General features: G+C 42.2%; 1 protein-coding gene across 1 annotated transcript; it reads right to left on the bottom strand.

Moving 5' to 3' along the window:
• Positions 1-23: 23 nt before the first annotated feature.
• Positions 24-23,202, bottom strand: LOC132775713 (tyrosine 3-monooxygenase-like). Its single transcript, XM_060776536.2, has 12 exons — positions 23,038-23,202; positions 20,528-20,693; positions 19,899-19,987; positions 14,514-14,581; positions 14,138-14,188; positions 13,653-13,798; positions 8,593-8,728; positions 7,179-7,248; positions 6,633-6,689; positions 4,094-4,189; positions 1,823-1,956; positions 24-209 (listed from the first exon to the last, which is right to left on the bottom strand). The coding sequence occupies exons 1-12, from the start codon at positions 23,200-23,202 to the stop codon at positions 50-52; spliced, it is 1,338 nt and encodes a 445-aa protein (XP_060632519.2). The 3' UTR covers positions 24-49.
• Positions 23,203-27,975: the final 4,773 nt, after the last annotated feature.

Raw genomic sequence — 27,975 nt, 5'->3', positions numbered from 1 at the left:
GTCTCCTATCATTACATTTATCATCATGAAAGATTAAACCTACATCCTTTTACAAAAACCTTTCAAAAGCATGACACAGGTTTCCCAGTTCTTCTTTCAAGTGAGTGATGACTTCTTTCACTTTTTGTGGTGAATCGAGCACTTCTATGCTGCATGTAAAAGGATCATAATGCAGAGTAAAAGGTTTCTTGAGTGTCAAGGCATATTTCCTGTTGAGTAAAATGATAATCAGAAGATGGGTTTACAGTTGTTTTTTCAACCACAAATTTGCCACCTCCTGGCACACTGTCAAATGGATAGGAAAATAGAGGTAGCACAAGATGGTCAGAGGGTGGCTGGGGATTTGGGGGGCCCTGGGTACAAAAAAAAACCCCTTTCTAAGTTCAGCACCAAGGTAGCAAGAGTTATAAAACATTTGTGTATCTTTCCACACATATATCTACAGTATATTTTACAGGGAAATCTTCTAAAAGCCAACTCATCCAAGTGTATGATGTGTTTACTTACTCAACTGCCAAGTATGTCTGTCCTGTTTGGCACAAGTTTGCCAGCGCAAAGCTGGTGGGCATAGCATTGAATGAAGCATGCAGAATAATCACAGGATGTCTTCAACCTACACCTGTAGCAGGCAGTGGTGGTTCTCATAGTTAGCAATGGGAAATTGTTGCTAACTGTGAGAGAAATAAGGTTGAACACTGTGAAAGCCACCCACTATATGGCTATCAGTCTCCTCCAAGAAGACTCAAATCAAAGAAAGGCTTCAAGAGAACCACGACTCCTCTTTTAATGTTCCCCCAGCAACAGCAAGAGTATCCCTCTGGGCAGCTAAACCAGGAAATCCCAATTGGACCCCCCCCCCCCAAGGCTCTGCCACCAGGGGCAAACCAAGAATGGACAACTTGGAAGTCCCTGAACAGTGGGTAGAGCAAATAACAATCTGGGAAAATGGCATTACCTAAAAGAATTCTCCACCTTGTGTGACTGTGAAGCAGAACAAACAACTCTGCGTCTGTATGCTTGTACGCAATGTCCTGCCTCATGTACAGAGGAATAATTGTTTGAGGCTACAGATAATGCAGTCACTGTTGCCCGTTTTTGGTCAAAAGCTATTTAGCTGCTTGTACTCCTTCTATTTTTATCAGTTTAAAACTAATCTATGCAATGCTTTTTATACAAAATAAATGAATGAATGAATGAATGAATGAATATGTTTACTGTAGCGTTGCCAGATTAGGATCGGACCAGACACTGAGGCCGATTGGGACAGCCCTATTCAGTAAGTATTGTGCATTTAGTACCAACTACTAAATTACTCACAATTTGTGATGCAAATACAGAAAAAGAGAAAGAGCGAGAGAGAGTAAGAGAATATTTTCTTGTTTGAAAATTAAGACAGATTTCTTAGCAAAAGGAGCTGTTCCCAGATCAAAATAAATTGAAGGAGTTATTCATTATCCCTTACTCAAGCATTTGAGGGGGGAAAATAATCTGGCCCACTTACTTCTTTTTGCTTTTAGGTGGACTTATAATGGAAGCAGAGAAAAGAAGGAAGTTAACTGAGAAAATATACAGACCGCTAGGATAATTTTTAGCAAATTGCAGCAACAAATGCATCAGTCCTTCCAAACTGTGGAAAGCTCTACTAACTGAGCTGGAGATTAGCACAGAGCCCTTCTCTTGTGCCAGGATCCTAGCTTCCTAAAACTGAATAGTGTCTGTCCTCTTCCCTCATCAAGATAAAACTGGAGCCCCGTGGCCAGGCTCAGAGATCTGGTGACCCAAATTCATTGTTTTCAGATTGGTCTCATTTTTCATTACTTACTGGAGCTGCAATTTTGCATCTTCAAAATGTTCTGCTACAAAGTAAATGGACTGGAATGCCTGATCCTGATACGGCTGAACCACCATCATATCCAGGTCAAAGGGTTTGTATTGGGGCTTCTCTGATAAAGCATACTGTTATGAAAGAATAATGAGAGCATTACAAAATAATGTCTAGATATGTCAAAGAGGTCTACATGGGTGCTGATTTGGACTACAGCAGACAAGCAGCATCCAAAATGCTGTCTTAAGACGACCTAGAAAGAAAGAGGGGGACCTATGCTAAGAATACTATGTGACTTGAAGTCAACCCTAGAGGGAGGGACGGCTTACTCCACACCTCCCACAAGATGGGCTATTCCCTCATATTTAACAAACATGAATTGTAGACCTCCAGGTATTTCATGTTTGCCTGTAAACTTGTTTCATTTAACTAGCTGATATTTTGCATTCAATGTTATATATTTCTGTGGATAAATTTGTACTTACCTCATTGGGAACTGGGTTCGATAAAATCTAATCACCCTTTCCAGTTATAAAATAGTTTGGAGTTGTCACTATTGTTATTTTGAATATGGGAACCTTGTTACACAGCCAGTTAGGGCAATGTCTCTCCCCAGCCAGCCTTGGACACCAAAAGACTCTTTTACTTTGTTACTTTCTCCTTCTCCATCAGTTCTCCATAGCGGTGAAAGGATGCCAGCAGCAGGATCAAGATGGTCTGAAAAAACTTCAGTCACCCTCTGAGCAGAATGAACACATCACCAAAGATGATTTGCCTTTAGTGAAGGCAAAGATGATCTTCAGTGAAATGGTTGGATTGGAAGATGCACAAAACTCCCATTTTAATAATGCATTGGTCCAGAGCCAAGATAAGTTACTTTTTGTACTAGAGCTATCAGAATCCCCCAGTCTTTCTTGCCAGTGACTATGATTGCTAGAGGATGCTTGGAGTTATATTCCAAAAATGTAATTTGTCCAAACTTTGAATTTACCCCAAAGATGGCATAAGATGTCTGCAAGGGAGGGAAAGCTGTTTGGCATAAAAATGGAATACTAATTTCTTCCTTAGCACTGTATAGTTCATAGGCTAACTCTGAAAGGACACTCTTTAAATCTAAACCAGATGCCTTAGTCATAATACGCAACTATATTATGTTTCAGGCCTTGTGAATACCAGCTGAAAGGTTTTAGGATCTCAGGCACATTTCTTTCCAGCAGAATATTTCATTTTTGCTGTGGGAAGTTATACTTCGTAATGTTGAATTGACCCAATATAACCTTGTAGCAGCTGAGTGAGCCTTATGCTTCTACAAACAAAGCATGCAAAGAGGGTAAGGTCTGCCAATTGTGAAGTATGGGCTGTTGCATTTTACTGTACACAGGCTGAACTCCAGGCTGGGTGTTAACAGAGGACTCATTTGATATAATGCAGAGCAGCTGACAGTACAGTAAAAATTACAGAGCAAAACAAAGTGTCTCAGGCACATTCCTGTTCCTAAGGAAACAAATGGTTGGCCAGCAGGCAAGTTCTTCCATGTCAGTTATGAGAACATGCTAGAAGATGGGATCATTACCTTTGGGGACTGTAACTCCAAGTATCCTCTAGCTAACATGGCCAGTGACTATGCTCACTGGGGGATTCTGAGAGCTGCAGTCCAAAAAAGTAGCTTTCCAAAATTTGATTCAGACATTGTTGTATAGACCTTTTCTTCCACTCTGAAGGACAAAAGGTTGAGTGACAATAATAATAATAATAATAATAATAATAATAAATATACTTTGTTTCTAGACTGCCCTCTCTCCCCGAAGGGTCTCGAAACCCACATAGCAAAACCAGACCTAAAGCAGTAAAAAATTGCAATCTCCAAACATATGTTTCCTAAGAATATAATTCTCCACTAAGCAAGAAATAATTTCTTCCTACTGGAAGAAGTATTTGAAAACCATAGAGTTTTCAAAGTCTACTTGCAGTTCAATATAATATGTCTGTGGAGATTTATTCTCTGCAAAATTCACATGTAGCTGTTTTGCATACAAAACAGCACAAGAAACACTATTTTCCATAGAATTATTATGCTGTTTCTTGTGCAAAAAAATGCATAAACCAATGAATATAAAATGTACTACTGAGCGTAAGGATCAGCACTATCCTTCAGTGACAGCAACTGGTAAGTTTATCTAATTAACACTGTTATCTTGAAACAGTTGATCTTTATGAAGAAGCTACTCATATCCAGGAAACTGAAACATAAATGGTTTTAAAACTTACCATCAGCTCTCCATACGAGGAAAGGAGACCTGCTCCATAGGCTTTGATAGCTCCATTTTGTCTGCAGAGACCAAATTCAACTGTAAACCAGTAGAGCTAAAAGAAACACAAAGAGGAGATCATTTAAAATGCTCTAAAAGTATGTCTTCCTCTACTGTCGGCATCCTGCTCACTAGGTTGCCCTTTATTGGTATGGAGAATGCAAACTGCATCCATTTGTTTCTTGGTTTATTCCTTTCTCTCCATATTTCTGTGATTCTGAGAGGTGGTCTTCCATTGGTAAGAGTCTTCACTGGCCCTCAAATGGATCAGCCTAGCACATGATGGGAAAGCAAAATAATGATCTGCAGTTGAATTCTGGTCACCAAAAACCAATACTACAGAGATGGTTAAGGGCAACAAGTTGTCAGGACCATGTATTAAAAGTTTTTGATTCCAGAGGAACTGGTGTATTTGCACACATGTCTTAATCTATGTCTTAATTACACATACTGACAGCAAGAGTATTCTTAACATATAGATCAGGTATGGGCAAATCCAGGCCTGGGTGCCAGATGTGGCCCCTTGGACTCTTTTTTCAGGCCCTCTCCTCTCTCACTATCCTATCCTTCCTTCCTTCTCTCATTCCTTCCTTCTTCCTTCCCTTCCTCTTTCTCCCTTCTTTCTTCCTTTCCTTCTACCCTTTTGTCCTTCCTCCTCCCCTTTTCTCCATTCTCCTTCCCCCTCTCTCTTTCTCCTTCCTTCCTTCCTTCCTTCCTTCCTTCCTTCCTTCCTTCCTTCCTTTTTGTCTTTCCTCCCTCCCTCCCTCAATTCCCTTCCACCTTTCCTTTTCTTCCTCCTTTCCTTCCTTTTCTTCCTTCTCTTTTTTCTTCTTCTCCCTTTCCTCCTGGGGGATGTTTATTTGGGAGAAGAGATGTGTGAGAGGCAACATAAGAACCATGTTTCAAGATTTAAAAGGGAGTCCCATTGAAGAGGAGCGGGAAAACTGACTTTTTGCAGCTCTAGAGACCAGGGCACCAGGGAGCAATGGTTTCAAATATCAGGGAAAGAGATTTCCCTGAAAAGATTAGGAAGAACTTCCTGAGAGTAAGAGCTGTTGGAGAGTGGCATAGGCTGCCTGGAAGTGCAGTGGAGTCTCCTTCTCTGGAGACTTTTCCACAGAGGTTGGCTATTGGGAGTGCTTTGATTGTGCCTTCCGGCATGGCAGGGGGTTAGACTGGGTAGCCCTTGGGGGTCTCTTTTTGCACTAGGAGTCTAGGATTATATATCAGGAGTAGAAAATATAGGGGTCTAATGGATACACTTTTTCTCTCCCATCCACCATCTCATCCTGACCAATACCAACCTTTCTGGGATCCAAATGTTTCCCTTCTTTCCTTCACTTTCTGCCTCCAAAAAAGAAGAGAAAGGGGAGGAAAGGACAGGGAGGGGACTTGGTGAGAACTCCCTCCCTTCTGGCCTGCCCACCCTACTCTTACCCGCCATGCAGTCCTCAAGTTAGAAAGTTTGCCCATGCCTGATATAGATAATATAACTCTAAATGGGTGGTGAGAATGCAACTAATGAGTAGCAAAATGAGGACATTGCCTCCCCATGAGAATTGTGGTTCCCAAATTAAATATCCATTCAGTCCACAAATTTCTACCACTGCAATCACTTAAAAGTTCGGTAGAGTTTTTAGAAATAAGGATTTAGAAATAAGAATTAAGCCTTCAGAAGAAAGTGGCTGGAAAAATACTGAGGAATATGAATGCAACAAATGTAAGAGTTCTAGAAGTAAATAATTTTAAATGTCTAACTCATGAAATGCTAGAAATTTGGGGCATGGAGAGAGAAAATGTCATTGCAAAACACTATCCTTATTTGGTAGGGCACCACGAGATGCAGAGCCAGTCTTAAGAAATGGGGCTACAAAGTTGAATCCATGACATGCGAGTGTGGAGAAGAGCAAACCACTGACCACCTGCTGCAATGCAACCTGAGCCCAGCCACATGCACGATGGAGGACCTTCTTGCGGCAACACCAGAGGCACTCCAAGTGGCCAGATACTGGTCAAAGGACATTTAATCAGCTACCAAGTTTGCAACATTTGAGGGTTTTTTATCTTATCTGTTTGTTTTGTTCTGTTAGAAATGTAATACAATGTTCTGGTTGCGGATGACACAATAAATAAATAAATTTAAAAAATGGTAGGGCAGCTTACTCATTTTCTCCCTAACCCTTTGTCCTACCTGCAATGTCCCCATTTTTCAACTGCAGCTAAGCTTATGGTTGGTTTTCTACTTTGATCATACTGGAATGTCAGAGCACCCTGATGCATGAGAAAATTGGAATAATTGAGATTAAAGAAGTGTGTACTTTGTGTGTATGCAATTTGGTTTTTCTAGCTCAGATACCTAAAAAATGTCAAATACAAAGTATGTAATTTACAGGACAGCAGTGTGATAAATAAAAATTTAGAAAGCAGTGTTATACATAGAAGGAGTCTTACATGTTGGTATTCCATGAATCCACTATCACAAAGCAATGCATACTCACAGCTGATAGATTTTCTATATCGGTATCAGATGCTCCAAGGGAAGCCAATCCAATATCCTAAACAAAAAGTATTGTATTATTGTATTGTCGAAGGCTTTCATGGCTGGAATCACTAGGTTCTTGTGGGTTTTTTCGGGCTATAGAGCCATGTTCTAGAGGCATTTCTCCTGACGTTTCGCCTGCATCTATGGCAAGCATCCTCAGAGGTATATTGTATTATTGCTATACAGAAAGAGACAGTCAAATTGACAAAGATAGCCACATAAAAGCAATGCTGTTATATATAAAGCGTTTTACTAGCAATGTGAAAATGTAAGGAGCAGCTTAAAAATTCGCCAACAATTGTGGGAAAGGAGGCAGGTTAAAGGGTGGTGAAAAGTATGCTAGAAGCTGGCAGTCTTAATTGCTTGTTGTTACATTACTATATTCTTATTTTTAGTCAGGATTTCCAACTGTTACATGCACTCTCTATTACTGTGCTCATATAGGTGAAAACAGGCTCTTTTCCAATTACAAAATCTTCAAGCTGAACAACAGCAATATTACCTGTGAGAATTGGGCAAATTCCTTATCAGCTAACATGGGAACATGGCCCAACAATTCATGACAGCAATCCCTGTGAAAACAAAATGATGTTTAAAACATGTCATAAAATGTGTTTTTTTTTCCTTTTTGTCTGGCAACACGTGGTAGCCAAGTTGTAAATTCAGAAAACATACATAGATCTACTCTGGAATTTTCCATTGCTTTACTTGAATGTCATTTCCTCTGTCTTCTCGTCCACTGCTGTAGGTTGGACTATCAGTGGTGAAACTGATAGCCTCAGGGCCCAAACAGCTGCTGGTGTCCAGCTCCTTGTACTAGTTGGAACCTTGCTCATGTGTTTGACTCCACATTGTGCATGTGTATGTGCTGTTTTGGATGGTGCACAAAACACTAATCCCTTTAGCACCATGCAGAACATCGCTCCTAAAGCAACAGTAAAGCTGGGCAGATGAATGATGGTGGTGGTTTTCTACTGCAGTTTCTCATTGGCTTGGGGCAGGGGGGAGGGTGGTAGTTCAGATAAGCAAGAAGCAGCCTGTCTCAGCTGCATCTGTACCCAAGGAGAAGAGAAACACTGAGCTGTTTCACATGAAATTCTAAAATCTCTACAAATAAATCAATCTTGCCTTACGATAATGCTTGGTAATCCCTCAAATCAAGCCATTCCAGCAATTTTTTAAAAAGCCATAGCTTAAACCTCCTTGTAAATTATTGCTCAGATTCTAGTACTAACCACTTATATATGTAAATGCATGTGTAATTTACAATTACAGTTGGCCCTCCACATTTGTTGATTTGACACACAATTTATTTGAAAACATGAGGTGTAAGTGTGCGTGTTCATTTTAAAGTGGATCACCAGCTGGCTTCTGTATGATGTGTTACACATTAATCAACCAAAGGAGAATTCATTTCGTCCAAGAAACCACAGCATTGTATGTGTAGGGGGGAGTATTACATATGATCAGCCTCCTGTGTGGTTTGAACTTCAGACAAATTTCCACAAGTTTTGAAAAAAAATTAAGTGGACTTTGGCAATTCAAATGCTGATATTGGACTCTAATGTCAACATTCGGGGAAAAAAGCATAATATCGTAAAATATGGATCTTCCTCCTCAAAAGAAGGAGTGTAGGATCTGAGAAGGGATGGTGCGGACAGAGAAGGGTGTTGTGTGTGAACGTATCATAAATAATTGAGGTTGACAGTGAAAATAAAACTGATGCCAAAGTGTGTGAGAACCTTGAAGTTTTCCTTTATATTCCTCCCACTCCAAGCTACTTTCCTCACGTCCCAGTTCTGGCAAAACTGAAATATCATGTTTATGCAAAGCACCAGTCCAACGTATATGGAACCACTGCTGTCCTTGTTAGCCAGGGCTGAGAACTATTACAAGACCACCTCACTCCTACTCACGGTTCGGGAGAATGCATAGGGGACGATGAGTGTCTAATATACTGTGTACTCTGAAAGAAGCGGAACGCCAGTCCAGCAAGAAAGTCCCGAGCAGATAGAAGCCCTGCAGCTGGCCTCAACTTAAATCCTGTCCTTTCTGGAAAAGAAATGAACAGAGCAATTAAATTGAAGTGTACATGAGATGGAGAAACGTTAATGAAATCAAGATCCCATCCATCAGGGTAGCCTCAGCTATGGGGGGTGGGGGGGGTGGGGGGAGGAAAGTACTGCCTCCAAATAAGAATTTTGCCCTTGCATGAAATTTTCCTTCCATTGCCAATGAAATTTTCCTTCTGTAAATATCTAGCATTGTAGATTTTGAAACACTGAAAATCATTTACATCCCGAACTCTTATGCATGTGAGGAGCTCCCAAGCCCCAGAATGGCTCCTTTCGACCAATCCACCGCAGCTCTTATATTTCAGGGCTGAACGCCATCAACATATTGTGCAGTTTTTCTTTCCTGAAACACACATGGTAGGATCAGTACTTGTGGTTCTATCTGGCAAAATATGTCCTCTAAAGGAATTTTCTAAGTCCTCCAGGTCAACTCTATAGTAACTCCTAAAGGAAGTGATTCATTTCTATAGGGTTTGCTATCATCCAAGGTTTCCTGCTTCCATGGTAAGTTCATGAATGTATCCTCTGTAGATATGGAGGGTCATACAGCATTTATTTATTTATGTATTTATATCCCACCTTTCTCTACTTCAGAAGGTACTCAAGGTGGCTTACAGATAGGCAATAATTCAATGCCTTCACAACAATATACAGTTAAAATACATTAAAATTAAAATCAAATACATAAAAACATTATAAAAAATACTATCACTATAAAATCACACAACCTGCCATTGTAATCCAGTCATTGCACATAGTTCCAGTTAATATAATTGCACTATGGTTCTTCTCTGAAGAACCATAGTGCATACCACTGTATCCATTGGTACCTAACCTTTGGTCCTTCAGATGTTTTGGACTTGAACTCCCACAGTTCCTAACAGCTGGTAAGATGACTGGGATTTGTGGGACTTGAAGTCCAAAACCCCTGGAAGGTTGGGAACCACTGCTATCTGGGATGTGTTACCATTCTCTTGATAACTATTGCATCCCCCTTTCTTTGGAGATCAAAAGCATATTTCCAAATGCTCCATTAAAGTTTTGGTTTTTGCAGTTCTAAACATTTTCGGATTTGTGAAAAAAATTGCCAGAGTAGTATTCTTATTTGGGGAGGAGCAATGCTCCATATAGGAGCAGCAATGTCATATAACTGCTGCCTAAGTTGACTTTAGAGCTCAATAGATATGGCTTAATTGCAATTGCAATGTTTTAGAATGGACTATGGACAGGTTTTGGACTGGACTAGGATATAGCAATATGGTTGATAATAATGTTTTAAATGGTTTTTAACCTAATGTTTTTATCTACTCTGTTACATCATGTTGTATTGTGTTTTTGTATGTGTTGGCATCAAATCGTTGCTGTTGTGAGCCGCCTTGAGTCCCCCCTCGGTGATTGAGAAGGACAGGGTACAAATGTTTGAAACAAAATAAATAAATAAATAAATAAATAAATATGTCACCTTTCAGAGCAAGAAGTGTGAATAATGAGGGTGCTATTTCATCATCTGTACTATGGATGTTGTTTTGGGGTTTTATTTTTCAGAGGGTGGAGACTGCTATTTCTAGAAGAAGTGTGGGGTGGTTGCTCTACTTGTAGAGGAGGGATGAAAGCCTGACATCAGAGTAGCCGCACTTCAAAATGGATAGTTGTGCATGGCATGGACTAGATCAGGGGTTCCCAACCTGTGGTCTGTGGATCATCAGTGGTCCACAAGAACTAAAACATGGTCCACAGTCTCACCGGTACTACACCGTTGCAACAAGAGCGACCGATCTTGCAAAACCCTCTTAGAGTGCCGAGGCTTATTAAATATGGTTTTTTGTTGATTAGAAGATCGTGACTACTAGATGGCATATATTCTGTATCAGAAACTAGAGCTGATGTGGTCTTTCCAATGCAATTTTCTGAATCAGCACCCCTAATAGGACCCCCCAGTGGCATAATGGGTTAAACCCTTGTGCTGGCAGGACTGAAGGTCAACAAGTTGGAGGTTCAAATCTGGGGAAAGTGGGTATGAGCTCCCTCTGTCAGCTACAGCTCCCCAAGTGGGGACATGAGAGAAGCCTCCCACAAGGAAGGTAAAACATCAAAAACATCCGGGCATCCCCTGGCCAATGTCCTTGCAGACAGCCAAATCTCTCACACCAGAAGCAGTGCTCCTGACATGAAAAAAGCACCCCAAATAATCTAAAATCTAAAGTTGACCAAAAACTGATTCATAACCCTTTTGGAACTAATGTTGGAGAGTGGTCCCTGATCAAGTGGTCCCGTATCAAAAAAAAGGTTGGGAACCACTAAACTAGATGGTTCTTAAGGCTCCTTCCAACTATACCATAGACATATACTGTTTGCAAGTCGTGTGAGATTCACTATTTTGTGTTCCCCATAAGGCTTTGGAGGCATAATAATGGAGATACAACTCCCTCCCTTTTTGTTTAAAGTGAGGCAATTGGGAATACATTCCTTTTTTAAAAGCTGAATCACATTCCCAGAAGCACAATTTATCTATGACACATGATGTACATTTCAATGCACCTTTTTAATTTTAAAATAATACAGGGAGGGAATTGAAGCTCTATGGGAAGCACAACAAAATTTCCACAGTATGTCATCACAGTGGCTGTATACCTCACTACCATTGGGTGGTTAGAATTCTCACATCTGCTGAAATTGTTCACCTAGCATCTACTAGTCATTGTAGCTAAACCAGCCAACCTAGTGAAGGGTGGACTCCATGCTAGGAAGGAAGCAGACATTTTTGGTAAATAAATCTTATGAACTGACAGCTACAAGGCATTGCTACTACCATAGCTTCATACTTTTTTCATGAAGGCTATAATGCCATAAAAAGATCTCTCCCAGATGTTGGATACACTTCTCTCTCTTGGAAAGCCCTTTCTTTTTAGCTTTGAAATAAAGCTGTATGTTCTCATTCTCCACCCAATGCTAAAATATTGTGCTTTTCTAATTCTACAATTTTCTCGGGTTAACAAATCCTCATTGAGTCATTTGAAAAATTAGATCCCATGTCTGTTAGAAAAGAAAGAACACCAAGCTCATATTCTTAAACTATGGCACCCTAGGGGTTCTCCCCCTGCCATGTCTGTTAGGTGGGAGCAAAGCTGAAAAGGACTTTTGTTATTATAAACATGTAACATGGGAAATTTTACTTGTATTTTATTACTCTCCAATAAAAATAAGTCTTCAATAAAGAATTGGAGGTGAAACTGGGTCTTCTTGGACAAATTGCTTAATGTCTTCTGGAAACCCAAAGAGAGTTGAAAGAAAAGTCATGACCAGTTGCTCTAAAGAAACCTATAGAAACAAAGCCTCATTCTCTTGGCTGCCAAACTCTGCTGCCACATAAAACTGCCTTTCTTCTTTGGCTGTCACTTCTCCTGCTTTGAAATCCAGTCATTTCAGTATACCAATATATGTAGCCCAAAAAATAATACACAGTGTCTCATATACTATTTAATTACTTGAAAATCATGCAGTATTCCTATGCCTAGATATATATATAAATTTTCCTGTGATTTTCTGGCACTGTTGTGATGATCATGTTGGTAGAGTCCCCAAAATATCATTCAGAATTGGGCTTTAAAATAACCCAATATCATATTCATCTTACTCCACCTGCAGTCCAGTTTTGGGAGTACATTAGTCTTCCCCCCCCCCCCTTCATTCTCCTGCTGTTGCTAAAAAGAACAAATATATATGACAGTTACATAGCATTTTGGTCCCTAGACCAGCATTTCTCAACCTGGGGCTCGGGACACCTGGGGGGGGGGTTACAACGGGGTATCAGAGGGGTTGCCAAAAATCAACAGAAAACAAAGTATTTGCTGCTGGTCATGGGGGTTCTGTGTGGGAAATTTGACCCAATTCTATCATTGGTGAGGTTCAGAATGCTTTTTTTATTGTAGGTGAACTATAAATCCCAGCAACTACAACTCCTAAATGTGAAGTCCATCTTCCCCAAACTCCACCAGTGTTCACATTTGGGCATATTGAGTATTCATGCCAAATTTGATCCAGATCCATCATTGTTGAGTCCACAGTGCTCTCTGGATGTAGGAGAACTACAACTCCAAAACTCAAGGTCAATGCCCAACAAACCCTTCCAGTATTTTCTGCTGGTCATGGGAGTTCTGTGTGCCAAATTTGGTTCACTTCCATCGTTGGTGGAGTTCAGAATGCTCTTTGATTGTGGGTAAATTATAAATCCCAGCAACTACAATTCCCAAATGACAAAATCAACTCCACCCACAACCCCACCAGTATTCACATTTGGGCATATTGGGTATTTGTGCCAAATTTAGCCCAGTGAATGAAAATACATCTTGCATATCAGATATTTGCATTACGATTCATAACAGTAGCAAAAATTACAGTTTTGAAGTAGCAATGAAATAATTTTATGGTTGGGGGTCACCACAACATGAGGAACTGTATGAAGGGATCACAGCATTCAGAAGGTTGAGAACCACTGCCCTAGTACCTATTTTAAAATAGAGCTCTAACCAAAGTAGAACAGTGTGGGAGAATTACTTTTTTTATCTAATTGCAATATTGCAGTAATACAGCATGGAATTATGTTCTCTTTTTTACTGTCACATCAGAGTGTTGATTCACGTTTACCTTATGGGCTACTAAACAAGAGCTATGGTAGGTCAGATATCCTATGCACTGAAAAAACTTTAAAATGATGGGAACCCATAGCAAGCTTCCCTGCCAAATCCAACCATAAGGGGAAGAGAGGCAAGGAAGCTTGATCAGTACCAAGTCTCTGCTAAAGTTAATGGTCTCTGCTAAAGTGCCTAGCCAGGCCTTGGGAGTTGTTCTGGCATCCCAGATCTTGCTGCTAGAGTTGGAAGGATGGTGTCATACTAGCTTACCTGTTAAAAATGCAGAAACCTCGTGCAGTTGAGGGATACAGTCTGCTTGGTATCCACAGTATTTTTCAAGCTGGTGGAAAGCTTCCAGGTATTGTTTACAGGCGTGGGTGGGGTACAGACCACTCAGCTTCTGGTAGATTTCTTTCCTGAAGACAAGCGCATTTAGATGGTTATTAACTTTGCTAGGAGAAGCATCACTTGTGTGGCCCATGCAGTATTCCTACTACTATTATTATTATTATTATTACTTAATTAATAATAATAATAACTTTATTTTTTATTATTATTATTATTTAGTTGGTCACCATATTAATCTGTGTATTCCATTATATGTATGTTTTGGCATCAAATTGCTGCTTATTTGTAAGGCCACTCTGAGTCCCCTTCAGGGTGAGAAGGGTGGGATATAAATACAGTAAATCAATCAATCAATCAATCAATCAATCAATCAATACTAGGCACCATCATGCAAATCATAAGCATACCATGTAGCAGTTTCCTGTGCAGTGTACTCAACTCTTGGTAATGGGTCTCCCCTGTGGAAGAGAAGAGATGGCACTTGATTCTATTTGAATACCTCAAATGAGCTGTTGTTGTTATCTTGGTTTCACAGTCTACTAGGTATTATCATCTGGAGTTTTGGACAATTATTTGAATTTTATTCAAGGAACTATGATTCAATATGTCTTATAGCGATTATCCCAGTTTTACAACAATAAGCAAGCTACACATCTTAACCAAGATTCAACTTCCATCAATCCCAGAAACACTTGTGAGCAGAGAAAACCAGACCACAAGAGAATATGAACAATAAGAAACCAAACATGTTTTTATTTAATTCTGAAGTATTGTTGCACTTACTGTCTGAAGTTAAAGGCCAAGTCAGCAATAAAGGTTCTACGCTTCCTGTATTCTGGATCACTGTATCCCTGAAAACAGAAGGAAAAATGCTTCTACAGCACTTTGTGCCATAAAGTCAAATTAATTAAAATCATGCACTTACAGAGTTTGAATTTAGCTGTGAAAATGATATGTGTATCTGGAAATTAAGCAACAGGTTGTTGTAAGTTTTTTGGGCTGTGTGACCATGTCCTAGAAGCATTCTCTCCTGACGATTTGCCTGCATCTATGGCAGGAATCCTCAGAGGTTGTGAGGATGCCTGCCATAGATGCAGGCGAAACATCAGGAGAGAATGCTTCTAGAACATGGCCATACAGCCTGAAAAACCTACAACGATACAGTGATTCTGGCCATGAAAGCCTTCAACAATAAATTAAGCAACACTTAATTTAATTTAAAAATGGAGTAAAGTATCTTCACAGTTTAAGAAATAGCATGTTATTTATATCGTTAACAGCCATCAAGTCAGCTTCGATTTATGATGACCTTATGAATGAAAAACCTCCAAGTCACACTATTCTTGGTAATTCCAATCAGGTCTTACAGACTCAGAGCCATGGCCTCCTTTACTAGCATTAGCATCTTTTATGGGTCATCTCTTGTCATGATATGGCCTAAGTATGATAGCCTCAGTTTACTTGATGTTTATGAGTCTCTCTTTAATTAAACTTTATGAAGATAAGAGAGACCTTGTCCAGGATCCTATTGTAGCAATATGTCTGTCAATTGACAGACAGATTGCTTACTCTATGGGTGATCAGCAAGAAAAGAGGCAATGGTTATTGGAGGCTGGTTATGAGCTGCACGTTTCATGTATTTCTGGGTTTGGGAGTCCTCAAATGCAAGGCACTATGGAATGGATGGTTTGGAAAATTTGTAGAATAGCAAAGACTATGTCTTGAAGCCAGGTATTCCTGGAATAGATCACTCAGACCAGACCCATCACCCTTCTATTACCTTTTTCATCCTCCTGTTGTCGCTATCACTGTCTCCTTTTTCTTACTGTTCCTGATACCACCACCACTTCTACCTCAAGAAAGGCTTTGGTAATAGAGCCATAGAATTAACAATATTGGTTTTTTTTCTTTGTTGTTTTATTTACTGTAATAATAATAATCATCATCATCATCATAAATGGATGAGCGGGCAAATCTGGCGTGCATCACGGAGACCTGGTTGGACGAAGGTGGAGGCGTGAATCTGACCCAGCTTTGCCCACCAGGTTTCTCCGTGCAGCACCAGCCGAGATCCGGAGGGCGGGGAGGCGGGGTCGCAGTGGTCTATAGAGATTCCATCCCTCTGACCAGGGGCCCCATCCCGCAGTCAACAAATTTTGAATGCGTCCACCTGAGGGTGGGTGACCGGGACAGAATAGGGATTCTGCTAGTGTACCACCCACCTCACTGCACTACAGTCTCCCTACCTGAGCTAGCGGGGGTGGTCTCGAGCCTGGCATTGGAGTCTCAACGGCTCCTTGTGCTGGGAGACTTCAATGTCCACGCCGAGGTGACCCTCTCAGGAGCGGCTCAGGACTTCATGTCCGCCATGGCAACCATGGGGCTGTCCCAACAAGTTTCTGGCCCCACCCACTGTGCTGGACATACATTGGACTTGGTTTTCTGTCAGGGATGGGAAGAAGGTGGCGGTGTGGAGGAGTTGACCATCTCTCCGTTGCCATGGACCGACCACTTCCTGGTCAGATTTAGGCTCGCTGCGCCCCGTAACCTCCGCAGAGGTGGAGGACCCATTAAGTTGGTCCGCCCCAGGAGGCTTATGGATCCGGACGGATTCCTGACGGCTCTTGGGGAATTTCCCGCCACTTCGGTAGGTGATTCTGTTGATGCCCTGGTTGCTCTCTGGAATGGGGAGATGACTAGGGCAATTGACACGATCGCTCCAGAATGTCCCCTCTCAAGTAGCCGAGCTAAACCAGCCCCTTGGTTCACTGAGGAACTGGCAGCGATGAAGCGAAGGAAGAGGGAACTAGAGAGTGTGTGGCGATCGGATCTGAGCGAGCCAAATCGAACACGGTTTGTGTCCTTTCTAAGGGCATATGCCGGGGCAATAAAAGCCGCAAAGAAAACTTTCTTTGCAGCCACTATTGCGTCTGCAAAGAACCGTCCGGATGAGTTGTTTCGGATTGTCAGAGGCCTTTTAAATCCCGCCACCTTAGGCGGGAGCCCTGACAATTCGGCAGCTCGCTGCGAAGCTTTTGCTCGGTTCTTTGCAGACAAAGTCGCTTTGATCCGTTCTGGTCTGGACACCATATTAAGGGCAGTCTCTGAGGATGTAACACGAGCACCTGCTTGTCCTATTTTGATGGATTCATTTCAATTGGTGAAACCCGAGGATGTGGACAAGATACTTGGAGGAATGAGGCCTACCATGTCCATCCTAGACCCCTGCCCATCCTGGCTTCTAAAGGAGGCCAGAGGGGGATTGGCTGAGTGGGTTGACGTGGTGGTTAACGCCTCCCTTCGGGAAGGCAGAATTCCAGCGAGCTTAAAACAATCTATAATAAAACCGCTGTTGAAAAAACCATCACTGGACCCCACTAAATTCGACAACTTTCGGCCAGTTTCCAATCTTCCCTTTTTGGGCAAAGTCCTGGAATGCGTGGTGGCCTCACAACTCCAGGTATTCTTGGGAGACACGGATTTTCTTGATCCGGCACAGTCTGGTTTCAGACTGGGGCATGGAACCGAGACAGTCTTGGTCGCCTTAGTGGATGATCTGTGCCGGGAGCTCGACAGGGGGAGTGTGTCCCTGTTGGTGCTGCTGGACCTCTCAGCGGCCTTCAATACCGTCGACTACGGTATCCTTCTGGAACGCCTTGCGAGGATGGGTCTCGGAGGTACTGTTTTGCAGTGGCTCCGCTCATTCCTTGAGGGTCGGTCTCAGAAGGTGTTATTGGGGGACACCTGTTCAACCCCACAACCTTTGACTTGTGGGGTTCCTCAGGGTTCTATACTGTCCCCCATGCTGTTTAATATCTACATGAAGCCGCTGGGTGAGATCATCCGGAGTTTCGGGGTACAGTGTCATCTGTACGCAGATGATGTCCAACTCTGTCACTCCTTTCCACCTGCTACTAAGGAGGCTGTCGAGGTCCTGAACCGGTGCCTGGCCACTGTGACGGTCTGGATGAGGGCGAACAAATTAAAATTGAATCCAGACAAGACAGAGGTACTCCTGGTCAGTCGCAAGGCCGAACAGGGTATAGGGTTACAGCCTGTGCTTGACGGGGTCGCACTCCCCTTGAAGGCGCAGGTTCGCAGCTTGGGTGTGATCCTGGATTCATCGCTGAGCCTGGAGCCTCAGGTCTCGGCGGTGACCAGGGGAGCATTTGCACAGCTTAGGCTCGTGCGCCAGCTGTGCCCATACCTTGGGAAGTCTGACTTGGCCACGATAGTCCACGCTCTGGTTACATCCCGTCTAGACTACTGCAACGCTCTCTACGTGGGGTTGCCCTTGAAGACGGCCCGGAAGCTCCAACTGGTCCAACGTGCGGCAGCCATGATACTAACAGGAGCGGGGCGCAGGGAGCATACAACTGGCTGCCGATCTGCTGGCTGCCGATCTGCTACCGGGCTCAATTCAAGGTGCTGGCACTGGCCTATAAAGCCCTAAACGGTTTCGGCCCAAGATACCTAACTAACCGCCTCTCGGCCTATGAGCCCACGAAGACTTTGAGATCTTCCGGGGAGGCCCTGCTCTCGATCCCACCTGCGTCTCAGGCACGGCTGGCGGGGACGAGAGATAGGGCCTTCTCAGTGGTGGCTCCTCGGCTGTGGAACACCCTTCCCATAGACATCAGGCTAGCCCCCTCCCTGTTGATCTTCCGCAGGAAGCTGAAGACCTGGCTGTTTAAGAAGGCTTTTGAATAGAAGTGCAATGACTGGTAACTTGACCATAGGAATGGAACTACGGAAATGGTATCGGATTGTGAATTTGACGATGAGACGACTCGGAATGATCTTGTAGTAAGGATGATGTTTTGATGATGTTTTGATGATGTTGATAATTATGTATTGTGGATTTTATTGTATGTTGTTTTTCGCACCTTTTCATGTTGTACACCGCAATGAGTCGCCAGTAGGCTGAGAATTGCGGTATATAAGCGTAGTAAATAAATAAATAAATAAAATGCATTGTTGTGAGTTTTTCTGGGCTGTATGGCCATACAACCTGGAAAACTCACAGCAACTCAGTGTATCCAGCCATGAAAGCCTTCAACAACACAATAATAATAATAATAATAATAATAATAAGAAGAAGAAGAAGAAGAAGAAGAAGAAGAAGAATGCTTTATTTATAACTCACCCTATCTCCCCGATATAGGTACTAAACATCTCCTTGTGTAATGTTCTAAGGATAAATCTACATTGTAGAATTAATGCAGTTTGACAGCACTCTAACTACAATGGTCTACTGCTATGAAATCATAGGATTTGTAGTTTGGTGATGCACTAGCACTCTTTGGCAGAAAAGGCTGAAGAACGTGTAACACTACAATGGTTCCCATGATTCCACAGCATTGAACTATGACAATTAAAGTAGTGTCACACCACATCAATGCTGTAGATGAACTCGTAGTCTACATTTTGAAATGTGGAAGAGATAACTGTTGAGATCTTTATGCATGTGCAGAAATAAAACCAGCACACATCTCCACGCAGAGTTTTCATTTATGGAAAAAAGAGCTTTTTTATGATTGATTATTCATGTTCATGCCCCCTGGTGGCGCAGCAGGTTAAACCACTGAGCTCCTGAACTTGCTGACCAGAAGATCAACATTTCAAATCTGGGCAGTAGGGTGCGCTCCCACTGTTAGGCCTAGCTTGTGCCAACCTAGCAGTTTGAAAACATGCAAATGTGAGTCGATCAATAGGTACTACTTCAGCAGGATGGTAACGGCACTCCGTGCAGTCATGCTGGCCACATGACCTAGAAGGAGTCTACAGCCAACACTCTTCAGCATAGAAATGGAGATGGGCACACCCTCCAGAGTTGGACATGACTAGACTTAATGTCAATGGCAATCTTAACCTTTACTATTCATGTTCATATTTAATATTTTTATTTTATTTTATTTTATTTTATTATGTATTGATGTTTTAATCTAACTGCTGATTGTTTTGGTATTTTGTATTGTTTGTCAATTGACTTGGGCATCTAATTGTGCCTCCTCCTGTAAGCCGCCCTGAGTCCCCCCCCCCCCCCCCCCCCGGGGTGAGAAGGGCGGGGTATAAGTAAGTGAAATAAATAAATAAATAAATAAATAAAATAATAGTTGTTTATCGTCTTTAAGCTTAGATAACCTTGAAAGTATACTCATAACTTACTGGGTGGTGATGATCTGAACCAGGATCATATTTGGTGACCAGGCTATGGCATTGGTCAAGATCTCTTAATTTCTTGGGGAACCAGGGAGCTGTTGGCAAGAGTATAAAGAGCAAAGTAAGGACATAGAGTTTGCATTTTTTCTGGATATTATAGAAGAGCACAAGCATTATCAACCAAATGGACAGGAGGACTTGCAGTTTTTGCAAAGTTAGTTACTGAAGGTGGATATGATTTGCTTTGTCAAGTCCAATTGTGTCCATCTCCTTTCACCCCCTTCAAGTCAGATTTTTAAAGAGAGGGGGGGGGATATCAGTAACCTATGGTCAGTCTTTTTGATAGGGGTGTCTGCTGTATTTTTATACTTAGGGCTGTGTTTCTAAATGATATCAACCTTTTTTAAATATTAGGAATGTTTTAATGATAGGCTGTTTGTGTTTAGACTTTTTCTTAGCTTTTTGTTTCTTTATTTTGCCTTGTCTTTAGTCTCTTTTAAATCCCATCTTAAGACACATGCTAGATGAAAGGAGGGATAAGACCCTATGCTCCTGGCATTTCTGATGGGATTTTGGTGCTTCTTTCTGATGTATGATTTCTGTTTCAAGTGAATGCCAAGGTGTGGCTTACATACTTTTCTCTTCTCTCTTTGTCTTCACATCCTCAGCCATTTCCCTCAAAGAATCAATAAGGTTGCTGACGTTGCAGTTCAGAACCTCACACCTCACAAAAACCTCAAGATCCTCATCAGCATTTCTCCGGAGTCTCGTTTCCAGGTGGTCGATTTTGGCTCCAAACAGCTGTAGAAGACAGTCACAGCCAACCAAATGTATTATACAGTGTGCCCAATGATATTGCCCAAGACTGCTCCCAAAAGTAAAAACAAAACAACAAAAAAGTCGAAAACTGGTAAGACCATTCCCCTTCTGCCTCAAAAGAACCAACTAACGGTCCATTGTCACTAGGCATGGGCAAACTTTGCCCCCTGAGGTGTTTTGGAATTCAACTCCCACAATCTCTAACAGTCTAAGGTCCTTTCCTTTTCTCCTCTTTTTCCACTTAAGCAGCTGAGGGGGGAAAGGAGAGGACCTGAAGCTGTTAGAAATTGTGGGAGTTGAAGTCCAAAACACCTCAAGGGCCAATGTTTGCCCATGCCTAGTGTCAATTCTGGACACTGTAATTGAAGGGAGATGTTGACAAGCTGGAATGCATCCAGAGGAGGGTGACTAAAATGATCAAGGGTCTGGAGAACAAGCCCTATGAGGAGCGGCTTAAAGAGCTGTGCATGCTTAGCCTGCAGAAGAGAAGGCTGAGAGGAGACATGATGAGGGCCATGGATAAATATGTGAGGGGAAGTCATAGGGAGGAGGAAGCAAGCTTGTTTTCTGCTGCCCTGGAGACTAGGACTCAAAGCAATGGCTTCAAACCACAGCAAAGGAGATTCCACCTGAACATGAGGAAGAACTTCCTGACTGTGAGAGCTGTTCAGCAGTGGAACTCTCTGCCCCAGAGTGTGGTGGAGGGTCCTTCTTTGGAGGCTTTTAAACAGAGGCTGGATGTCCGGGGTGCTTTTAATACTGTTAGACATTACAGGAATTATGACTAAGCAAGCAACAAGAACGGACAAACAAAAGGTTATTGCAAATAGATGGAAGGTCTACTACCATTAATATTTGTTGAATTACTTAGGATTTATGCTTGTAACACTTGCAATATGGCTTGTTGATTTGTGTTTATGGCATAATAAAATTTAAAAAAATCCCTGCTTCTTGGCAGGAGGTTGGACTGGGTGGCCTACAAGGTCTCTTCCAGCTCTATGATTCTATGATTCTAAGGATATCTATGCTTTTAGTAAACTACCCAGATCAGGCTTGGGCAAGCTTGGGCCCTCCAGGTGTTTTGGGCTTCAACTCCCACCATTCCTAACAGCTTACCAGGGCTCAAGCTTGCCCAGGCCTGGCTCAGATCAAGGGAATGTATAGATGTATTGTCAAAGGCTTTCATGGCTGGAGTCACTGGCTTGTTGTAGGTTTTTGGTCTATATGACCATGTTCTATTACTTCTACCCCGCCCTTCTCAACCCCCTAAGGGGGACTCAGGGCAGCTTCCAATCGGCATGTGTTTGATGCCTACAATCAACACAATTAAATACATAGTAACAATAATTATAAACAGTTAAAACATTACATTAATACAATAAAAAGCTAGCCTGGTGGCCATCGTTTCGCCAAGTCCGTAATTAATAAATTCATTCTGCTTATCATAGTCCGTTTCCAAAGCTTTAGTCGTCATTGTCCTTGTCAGTCTGCCAGATTACCCAAAGGCCTGGTCCCATATCCATGTTTTTAATTTCCTTCTGAAAGAGAGGAGGGATGATGATGATCTAATTTCCCTGGGGAGTAAATTCCACAGGTGGGGAGCCACCACCAAGAAGGCCCTGTCCCTTGTCCCACCAATCTCATCTATGACAAGGGCGGGGCTGAGAGCAGGGCCCCCCCAGAAGATCTTACAACCTCTGGGGATGCTTGCTATAGATGCAGGCAAAATATCAGGAGAGAATGCCTCTAGAACAGGGGTCCTCAAAGGTCATTCACTCTTTACCTGGCCCTCACTCAGAGTCAACTTAAGTCTGAAACGACTTGAAAGCACACAACAACAACAACAACAACAACCCTATCTCAACAGCCAAAAAGCAGGCCCACACTTCCCATTGAAATACTAATAAGTTTATATTTGTTAAAATTGTTATTCATTTTAATTATTGTATTAAGTGGTTTTTTGAACTACAAATAAGATATGTGCAGTGCGCACAGGAATTCATTCATATTTTTTTTCCAAATTTTAATCCAACCCTCCAACAGTTTGAGAGACTGTGACCTGGCCCTCTGTTTAAAAAGTTTGAGGACCCCTCTTCTAGAACATGGCCATATAGCCTGAAAAACCTACAACAACCCAATGTATAGATGACCACAGAAGGAAACAACTGGGTATAAAAACCACGCCTTTTGACCGCTCTCTCAATAAGCCTGCAAGAGGCTCTTCCAAGAGGCGGAAGGCACAGGCTTGGGTGGGTTGGGGGAAGCAAGCCCTGCCTCTGGGATCCATCCTGCGACAAGGGCCAAGGAAGGCAAGGCAAAGCGGTACCTGGAAGGCTTGGGCTGCGGGGGCGATGCCTCTTCTTTTCCCGTCGCGGAGGGCGAAGGTGAGGCAAAGGGTGCCTCTTTCAGCCTCTTCCGACGGCTCCATCCCTGGAAGAACAGCTTCTCCGGCTCTCCTGGCAGGGTTTGGTTCCCGCTCCAGAAAGGGCATCAAGCTCTCCTTTGAAGAGGCAAGGCGCGGAGGTGGAGGGCTGCAGGTTGCGTCAGAGGGGTTGGACTACAACTCCCACTCTCCCCAGTCCCCACCGCTATTTGGGGAGGATGGAAATCGCCGCCACACGCTTCTGGATGGCGCCAGGAGAAGGAAACGCTCCTCTCGCGAATAAGGAGGGAAATGATCCAGTTAGGAGAAGAAAAACGACGTTAGCGGTCCGTGAAAAATCGAGGATTCATTATAATGACAACTCATTTCCTTGGAATTCTTCGTCATGATTAGTAAAGGTAAAGGTTGTCCCCTGACATTAAGTCCAGTCATGTCTGACTCTGGGGTGTGGTGCTCATCTCCATTTCTAAGCCGAAGAGCCGGCGTTGCCCATAGACACCTCCAAGGTCATGTGGCCGGCATGACTGCATGGCGCGCATGCAGTCATGATTAAATAACCACAATCCCTTCAATCTTGTTGAAACTATGATATCAAACGCGCAATATTAAATCCGATTAATCCAAGGCCCCTTCTGCACTGCCATATAAAATCCAGATTATTTGATTTGAACCGGATTACATGGCAGTGTAGACTCCGATAATCCCGTTTCTAAGGGGACAAATGCACCAGCAAATATTCCTTCAGAATTTCCTTTTTTTAAAAAAAATGAGGGCATTCAAGAGAAAGGATGTTTTGAAATGATTAAGTGATCGTTCACAATGCTTTTTTCTGGCATTCTCTTTTTGGAATATTTTGTTGTATTGAATATATTTTATTTGAACCGGCAGTGTAGACGAATCCTCTTCAAAGCAGATAATGTGGATTATCCGATTTGATGATCTGGATTATATGGTAGTGTAGACAGGGCCTTAGAATGCACAGCTTGGTCGCATTTTTTTCCTCCTTGATTTTCAGATTGATTTCTTAAAAAATTTCCTTCCATCTTTCCCTGAACAACTTGTTTATGGTCGTGTGCTTCATACATACTGATTTACTTACACATTTATTTATTTACGTACCAATCAGGCAATCAATCAAATCTTTCCCTTTAACTGGAAACATAGGCATGATTTCAGGCAGCAAAAGCCCAGTTTTTTTTTTCCCTGTACGAAAACATATCCTGAAAATATAGGATTTCTTTCGATTTGTGAAATATTTTTACAACCTTAATTGCATTGGTTGGAGCGTTGCAACCAAGAGACTCAGAAGATTCGAGGGAGGGGGGAGTCATCTGCACTGCACAATTATAGCAGTTTGATCCCACTTCGATCCTTCGATAATCCTGGGATTTTTATTTATTCTTTAGTTTGTAAAGCTGTTTCTTAGGGTCCTTCCAAATAGCCATATAACTCAGACTATCAAGGCAGAATAACCCACAATATCTGCTTTGAACTGGGTTATCTGAGTCCACACTGCCATAGATCCCAGTTCAGATAGCGGCTGAGAGGGAAAAGGAAGGATCTTAGGCTTCCTTTTTCTGGGGCTCTTAGGAATGGTGGGAGTTGAAGTCCAAAACACCTGAAGGGAAGGCCCAGGTTGGCCCAGGCCTGATCTATCTATGTATCTACCTATCTACCTATCTATCTATCTATCTATCTACCTACCTACCTACCTACCTACCTACCTATATATCTATCTCTATCTAGAGATTATGAAACCTCACGGATTGTTATTTACCAGAAGATGGGAAGCTCCTCATGCAAAATATATTATCTATCTAACTAGATGTTTGTCTATCTGTCATATCTGTACAATCTTCATTCTCCCCTCCACCTATCTCTTGTCCCCCTTTAAAAGCAAGAGAAAGAGAAACGAAATCTTTTGCAAAGCTTCGCTGGCATCCATCCAGGCGTGGAGGTCTCTCTTGCTTCACTCCCGATTGGGTGCTCATGGTGTTTCCTCTTCATAAAGAAGGGTTTTCCCATTGAGTTTCGCGTCGACAAGCGCTCGCCCCCAAACTACCTCACTCCGCAAAACATAATGTCATCTCAAGGTTTGCTCTTCAATGAATTGGTTTGTGTTTGTTTTCCTGCTTCGCTTCTATATTGTTACTCAACGAAACAGCATACATACATTAATGGATATTTATGATTTATGGGTTGTTGTAGTTTTTTTCGGGCTATATGGCCATGGTCTAGAGGCATTCTCTCCTGACGTTTCGCCTGCATCTATGGCAAGCATCCTCAGAGGTAGTGAGGATGCTTGCCATAGATGCAGGCGAAACGTCAGGAGAGAATGCCTCTAGACCATGGCCATATAGCCCGAAAAAACCTACATCAAACCAGTGGTTCCGGCCATGAAAGCCTTCGACAATTTAACTGATCTTGTTAAGGTATTATATTATATGTTAATGTGTTTGAATGTTTTATGCTGTTAACCGCCCTGTTAACCGCCCTGAGTCGCCTGCGGGCTGAGAGGGGCAGTATATAAATATAGTAAATAAATACATTAAATAAATTAGTCAGTCACTATATACTCCCGGAGAGACGTACATAGTAAGTTATTGCGTGGAAGATAGTATGCGTGTTGTTGTTGTTCATTCGTTCGGTAGTTTCCGACTCTTCGTGACTTCATGGACCAGTCCACGCCAGAGCTCCCTATCGGTCGTCACCACCCCCAGCTCCTTCAAGGTCAATCTAGTCACTTCAAGGATACCATCCATCCATCTTGCCCTTGGTCGGCCCTTCTTCTTTTTTCTGTGTAAGGTAAAGGTAGGTAAAGGTTGTTCCCTGACATTAAGTCCAGTTATGTCTGACTCTGGGGTGTGGTGCTCATCTCCATTTCTAAGCCGAAGAGCCGGCGTTGTCCGTAGACACCTCCAAGGTCATGTGGCCGGCATGACTGCATGGAGCGCCGGTACCTTCCCGCTGGAGCAGTACCTATTGATCTCACATTTGCATGTTTTCGAACTGCTAGGTTGGCAGAAGCTGGGGCTAACAGCAGGAGCTCACCCTGGATTCGAACCGATGACCTTTCGGGCAGCAAGTTCAGCAGCTCAGAAGTTTAATCCACTGTGCCACCAGGGGCTCCAGACTCCATTATGGAAGACTCAATATTTATTTACTCGAGGTGGTCTTCATTCACACCTTGAAGTTGCTGTCCAAGGTACTGAAACACAGACTTCTAATTCAAATTCAGTGGCTGAAACCCACAAAGTTGTTCATTCTTTGCTTCTCCAATTTGCAATATGTTCTAAAATAGTTGCTAGGCTTTCATCTTTGCTTGCTTGCCATTTGGGATTGAGTAAACTGAAAACATTTTTATAATCCTGAACATGATCAGGGGAGGGAGAAGAGAAAAAAAAGGAATGTGGCAGCTCCCTTAAGACTGATTTTTATTTTTGCATGAGCTTGGTTGGCTATAAACCAGGCATGGACAAACTTTGGCCCTCCAGGTGTTTTGGACTTCAACTCCCACCATTCCCAACAGCCTCGGGTCCTTTCCTTTTCCTCCCAGCCACTTAAGGAGGACCCAAGTTTGCTCATGCCTGGTATTAACTCACCTATTTGGGTGTAGTACCAAGTGATATTAAGGCCCCAAATGTAAATGATAATTTTGCAGTTGTGGGAGTGGGAGAGAATGTAATAGAATCCAGAAAGATAGCATGGCATTGTGTTCTTCCCATTGCTGGTCCTAAAAATAGGCAAATATTGTATGGTAAGCTAGTTCAGTCCATAGAATTATCTTGTTTCTTTTCCATGTTTAAACAAACAAAGAATAAATAAACATAATGCCACATGTTGGAGTTCAAACTAAGTAACATACATAGGAATTAGTGAGCAGCTTCTCGTGAATTCTTTGGGACTAAAATATAAAACAAGTTAAGTTATGAGTTAATAATATTTCAAAGCATTTCTTATTGTTTAAAAAAGCATTAAATTGAAAGACTTCATATTGGGAGAAATGTGGAATATAAAAGTGGAGAAATCTGGTGAAAAGTGGTGGCGATCAAAGAAGCATCTGGCTATGTCTCTATAGCCAGATGTGAAATGATTACATATGCTGAGCGTTCTGAAGGATCTCTGCATGCTTCTGGGCATGATGTAATTGTTTTACATCTGGCTATGGGGCCAAAGACTTCTCGAATCCTCGTGCTTTCTTCACTAGGAGGAATGATTGAATACATGTGTGTAGGGGTGGAGAATTAAGTCTAGGGCAGTGGTTCCCAACCTGTGGGTCCCTAAATGTTTTGGCCTTCAACTCCCCAAAATCCTAACAGTTGGTAAACTGGCTGGGATTTCTGTGAGTTGTAGGCCAAAACACCTGAGGACTCACAGGTTGAGAACCTCTGATCTAGGGTATGAATGGCTACCTGTGATACAGTTCTCTATGTGAAAGTACAGTATGACGCCCTTATCCATGGACTTGATATCCATGGTTTCATATTTCCACATTCCATATTCCTTCCTGGAAGTGTTTATTGGCCTCTCTAAGTCCTTCAATGCTATTCTATAGTATGCTTCCAGTCCTAGTCGAAACACAGGATGCATTATTATTTATGTTTCAGGTATCCCATTGGGGATCTTGGAACACATCCATGGCAAATATGGGATTCATACTGTACTATACTATGCTGAACCATATAGAATTCTAGCCACTGTTTAACAACACAGCTCATTTAGTATATTGAGTCTGGCATAATATCTTATTTTAGAAATATAACCCACTAAGGATACATACACATACTGTAGATTTAATGCCATCACTTTAACTGCCATTTGCTCAATGTTATGAAATCATGGGAGTTGTAGTTTCACAAGGCCTGTAGCCTTCTGTGACAA

This window comes from Anolis sagrei, chromosome 5 (genome assembly GCF_037176765.1).
Source record: "Anolis sagrei isolate rAnoSag1 chromosome 5, rAnoSag1.mat, whole genome shotgun sequence".
Classification (NCBI taxonomy): Eukaryota; Metazoa; Chordata; class Lepidosauria; order Squamata; family Dactyloidae; genus Anolis; species Anolis sagrei.
The sequence above is the reverse complement of the archived record's forward strand: the minus strand, read 5'-3'. Positions and strand labels throughout refer to the sequence as shown.

Bases quoted from the DNA above. Each gene is read 5' to 3' on its own strand.
- LOC132775713 (XM_060776536.2), bottom strand. From the start codon at position 23,202: ATGCCCTTTCTGGAGCGGGAACCAAACCCTGCCAGGAGAGCCGGAGAA. The intron at 14,582-19,898 runs GTAAGTTATGAG...TTCTGTTTTCAG, and splicing joins GTTCAGATCATCACCACCCA to GGATACAGTGATCCAGAATA. The intron at 210-1,822 runs GTAAGTAATGAA...TTTACTCAACAG, and splicing joins GATGCAAAATTGCAGCTCCA to GAAATATGCCTTGACACTCA.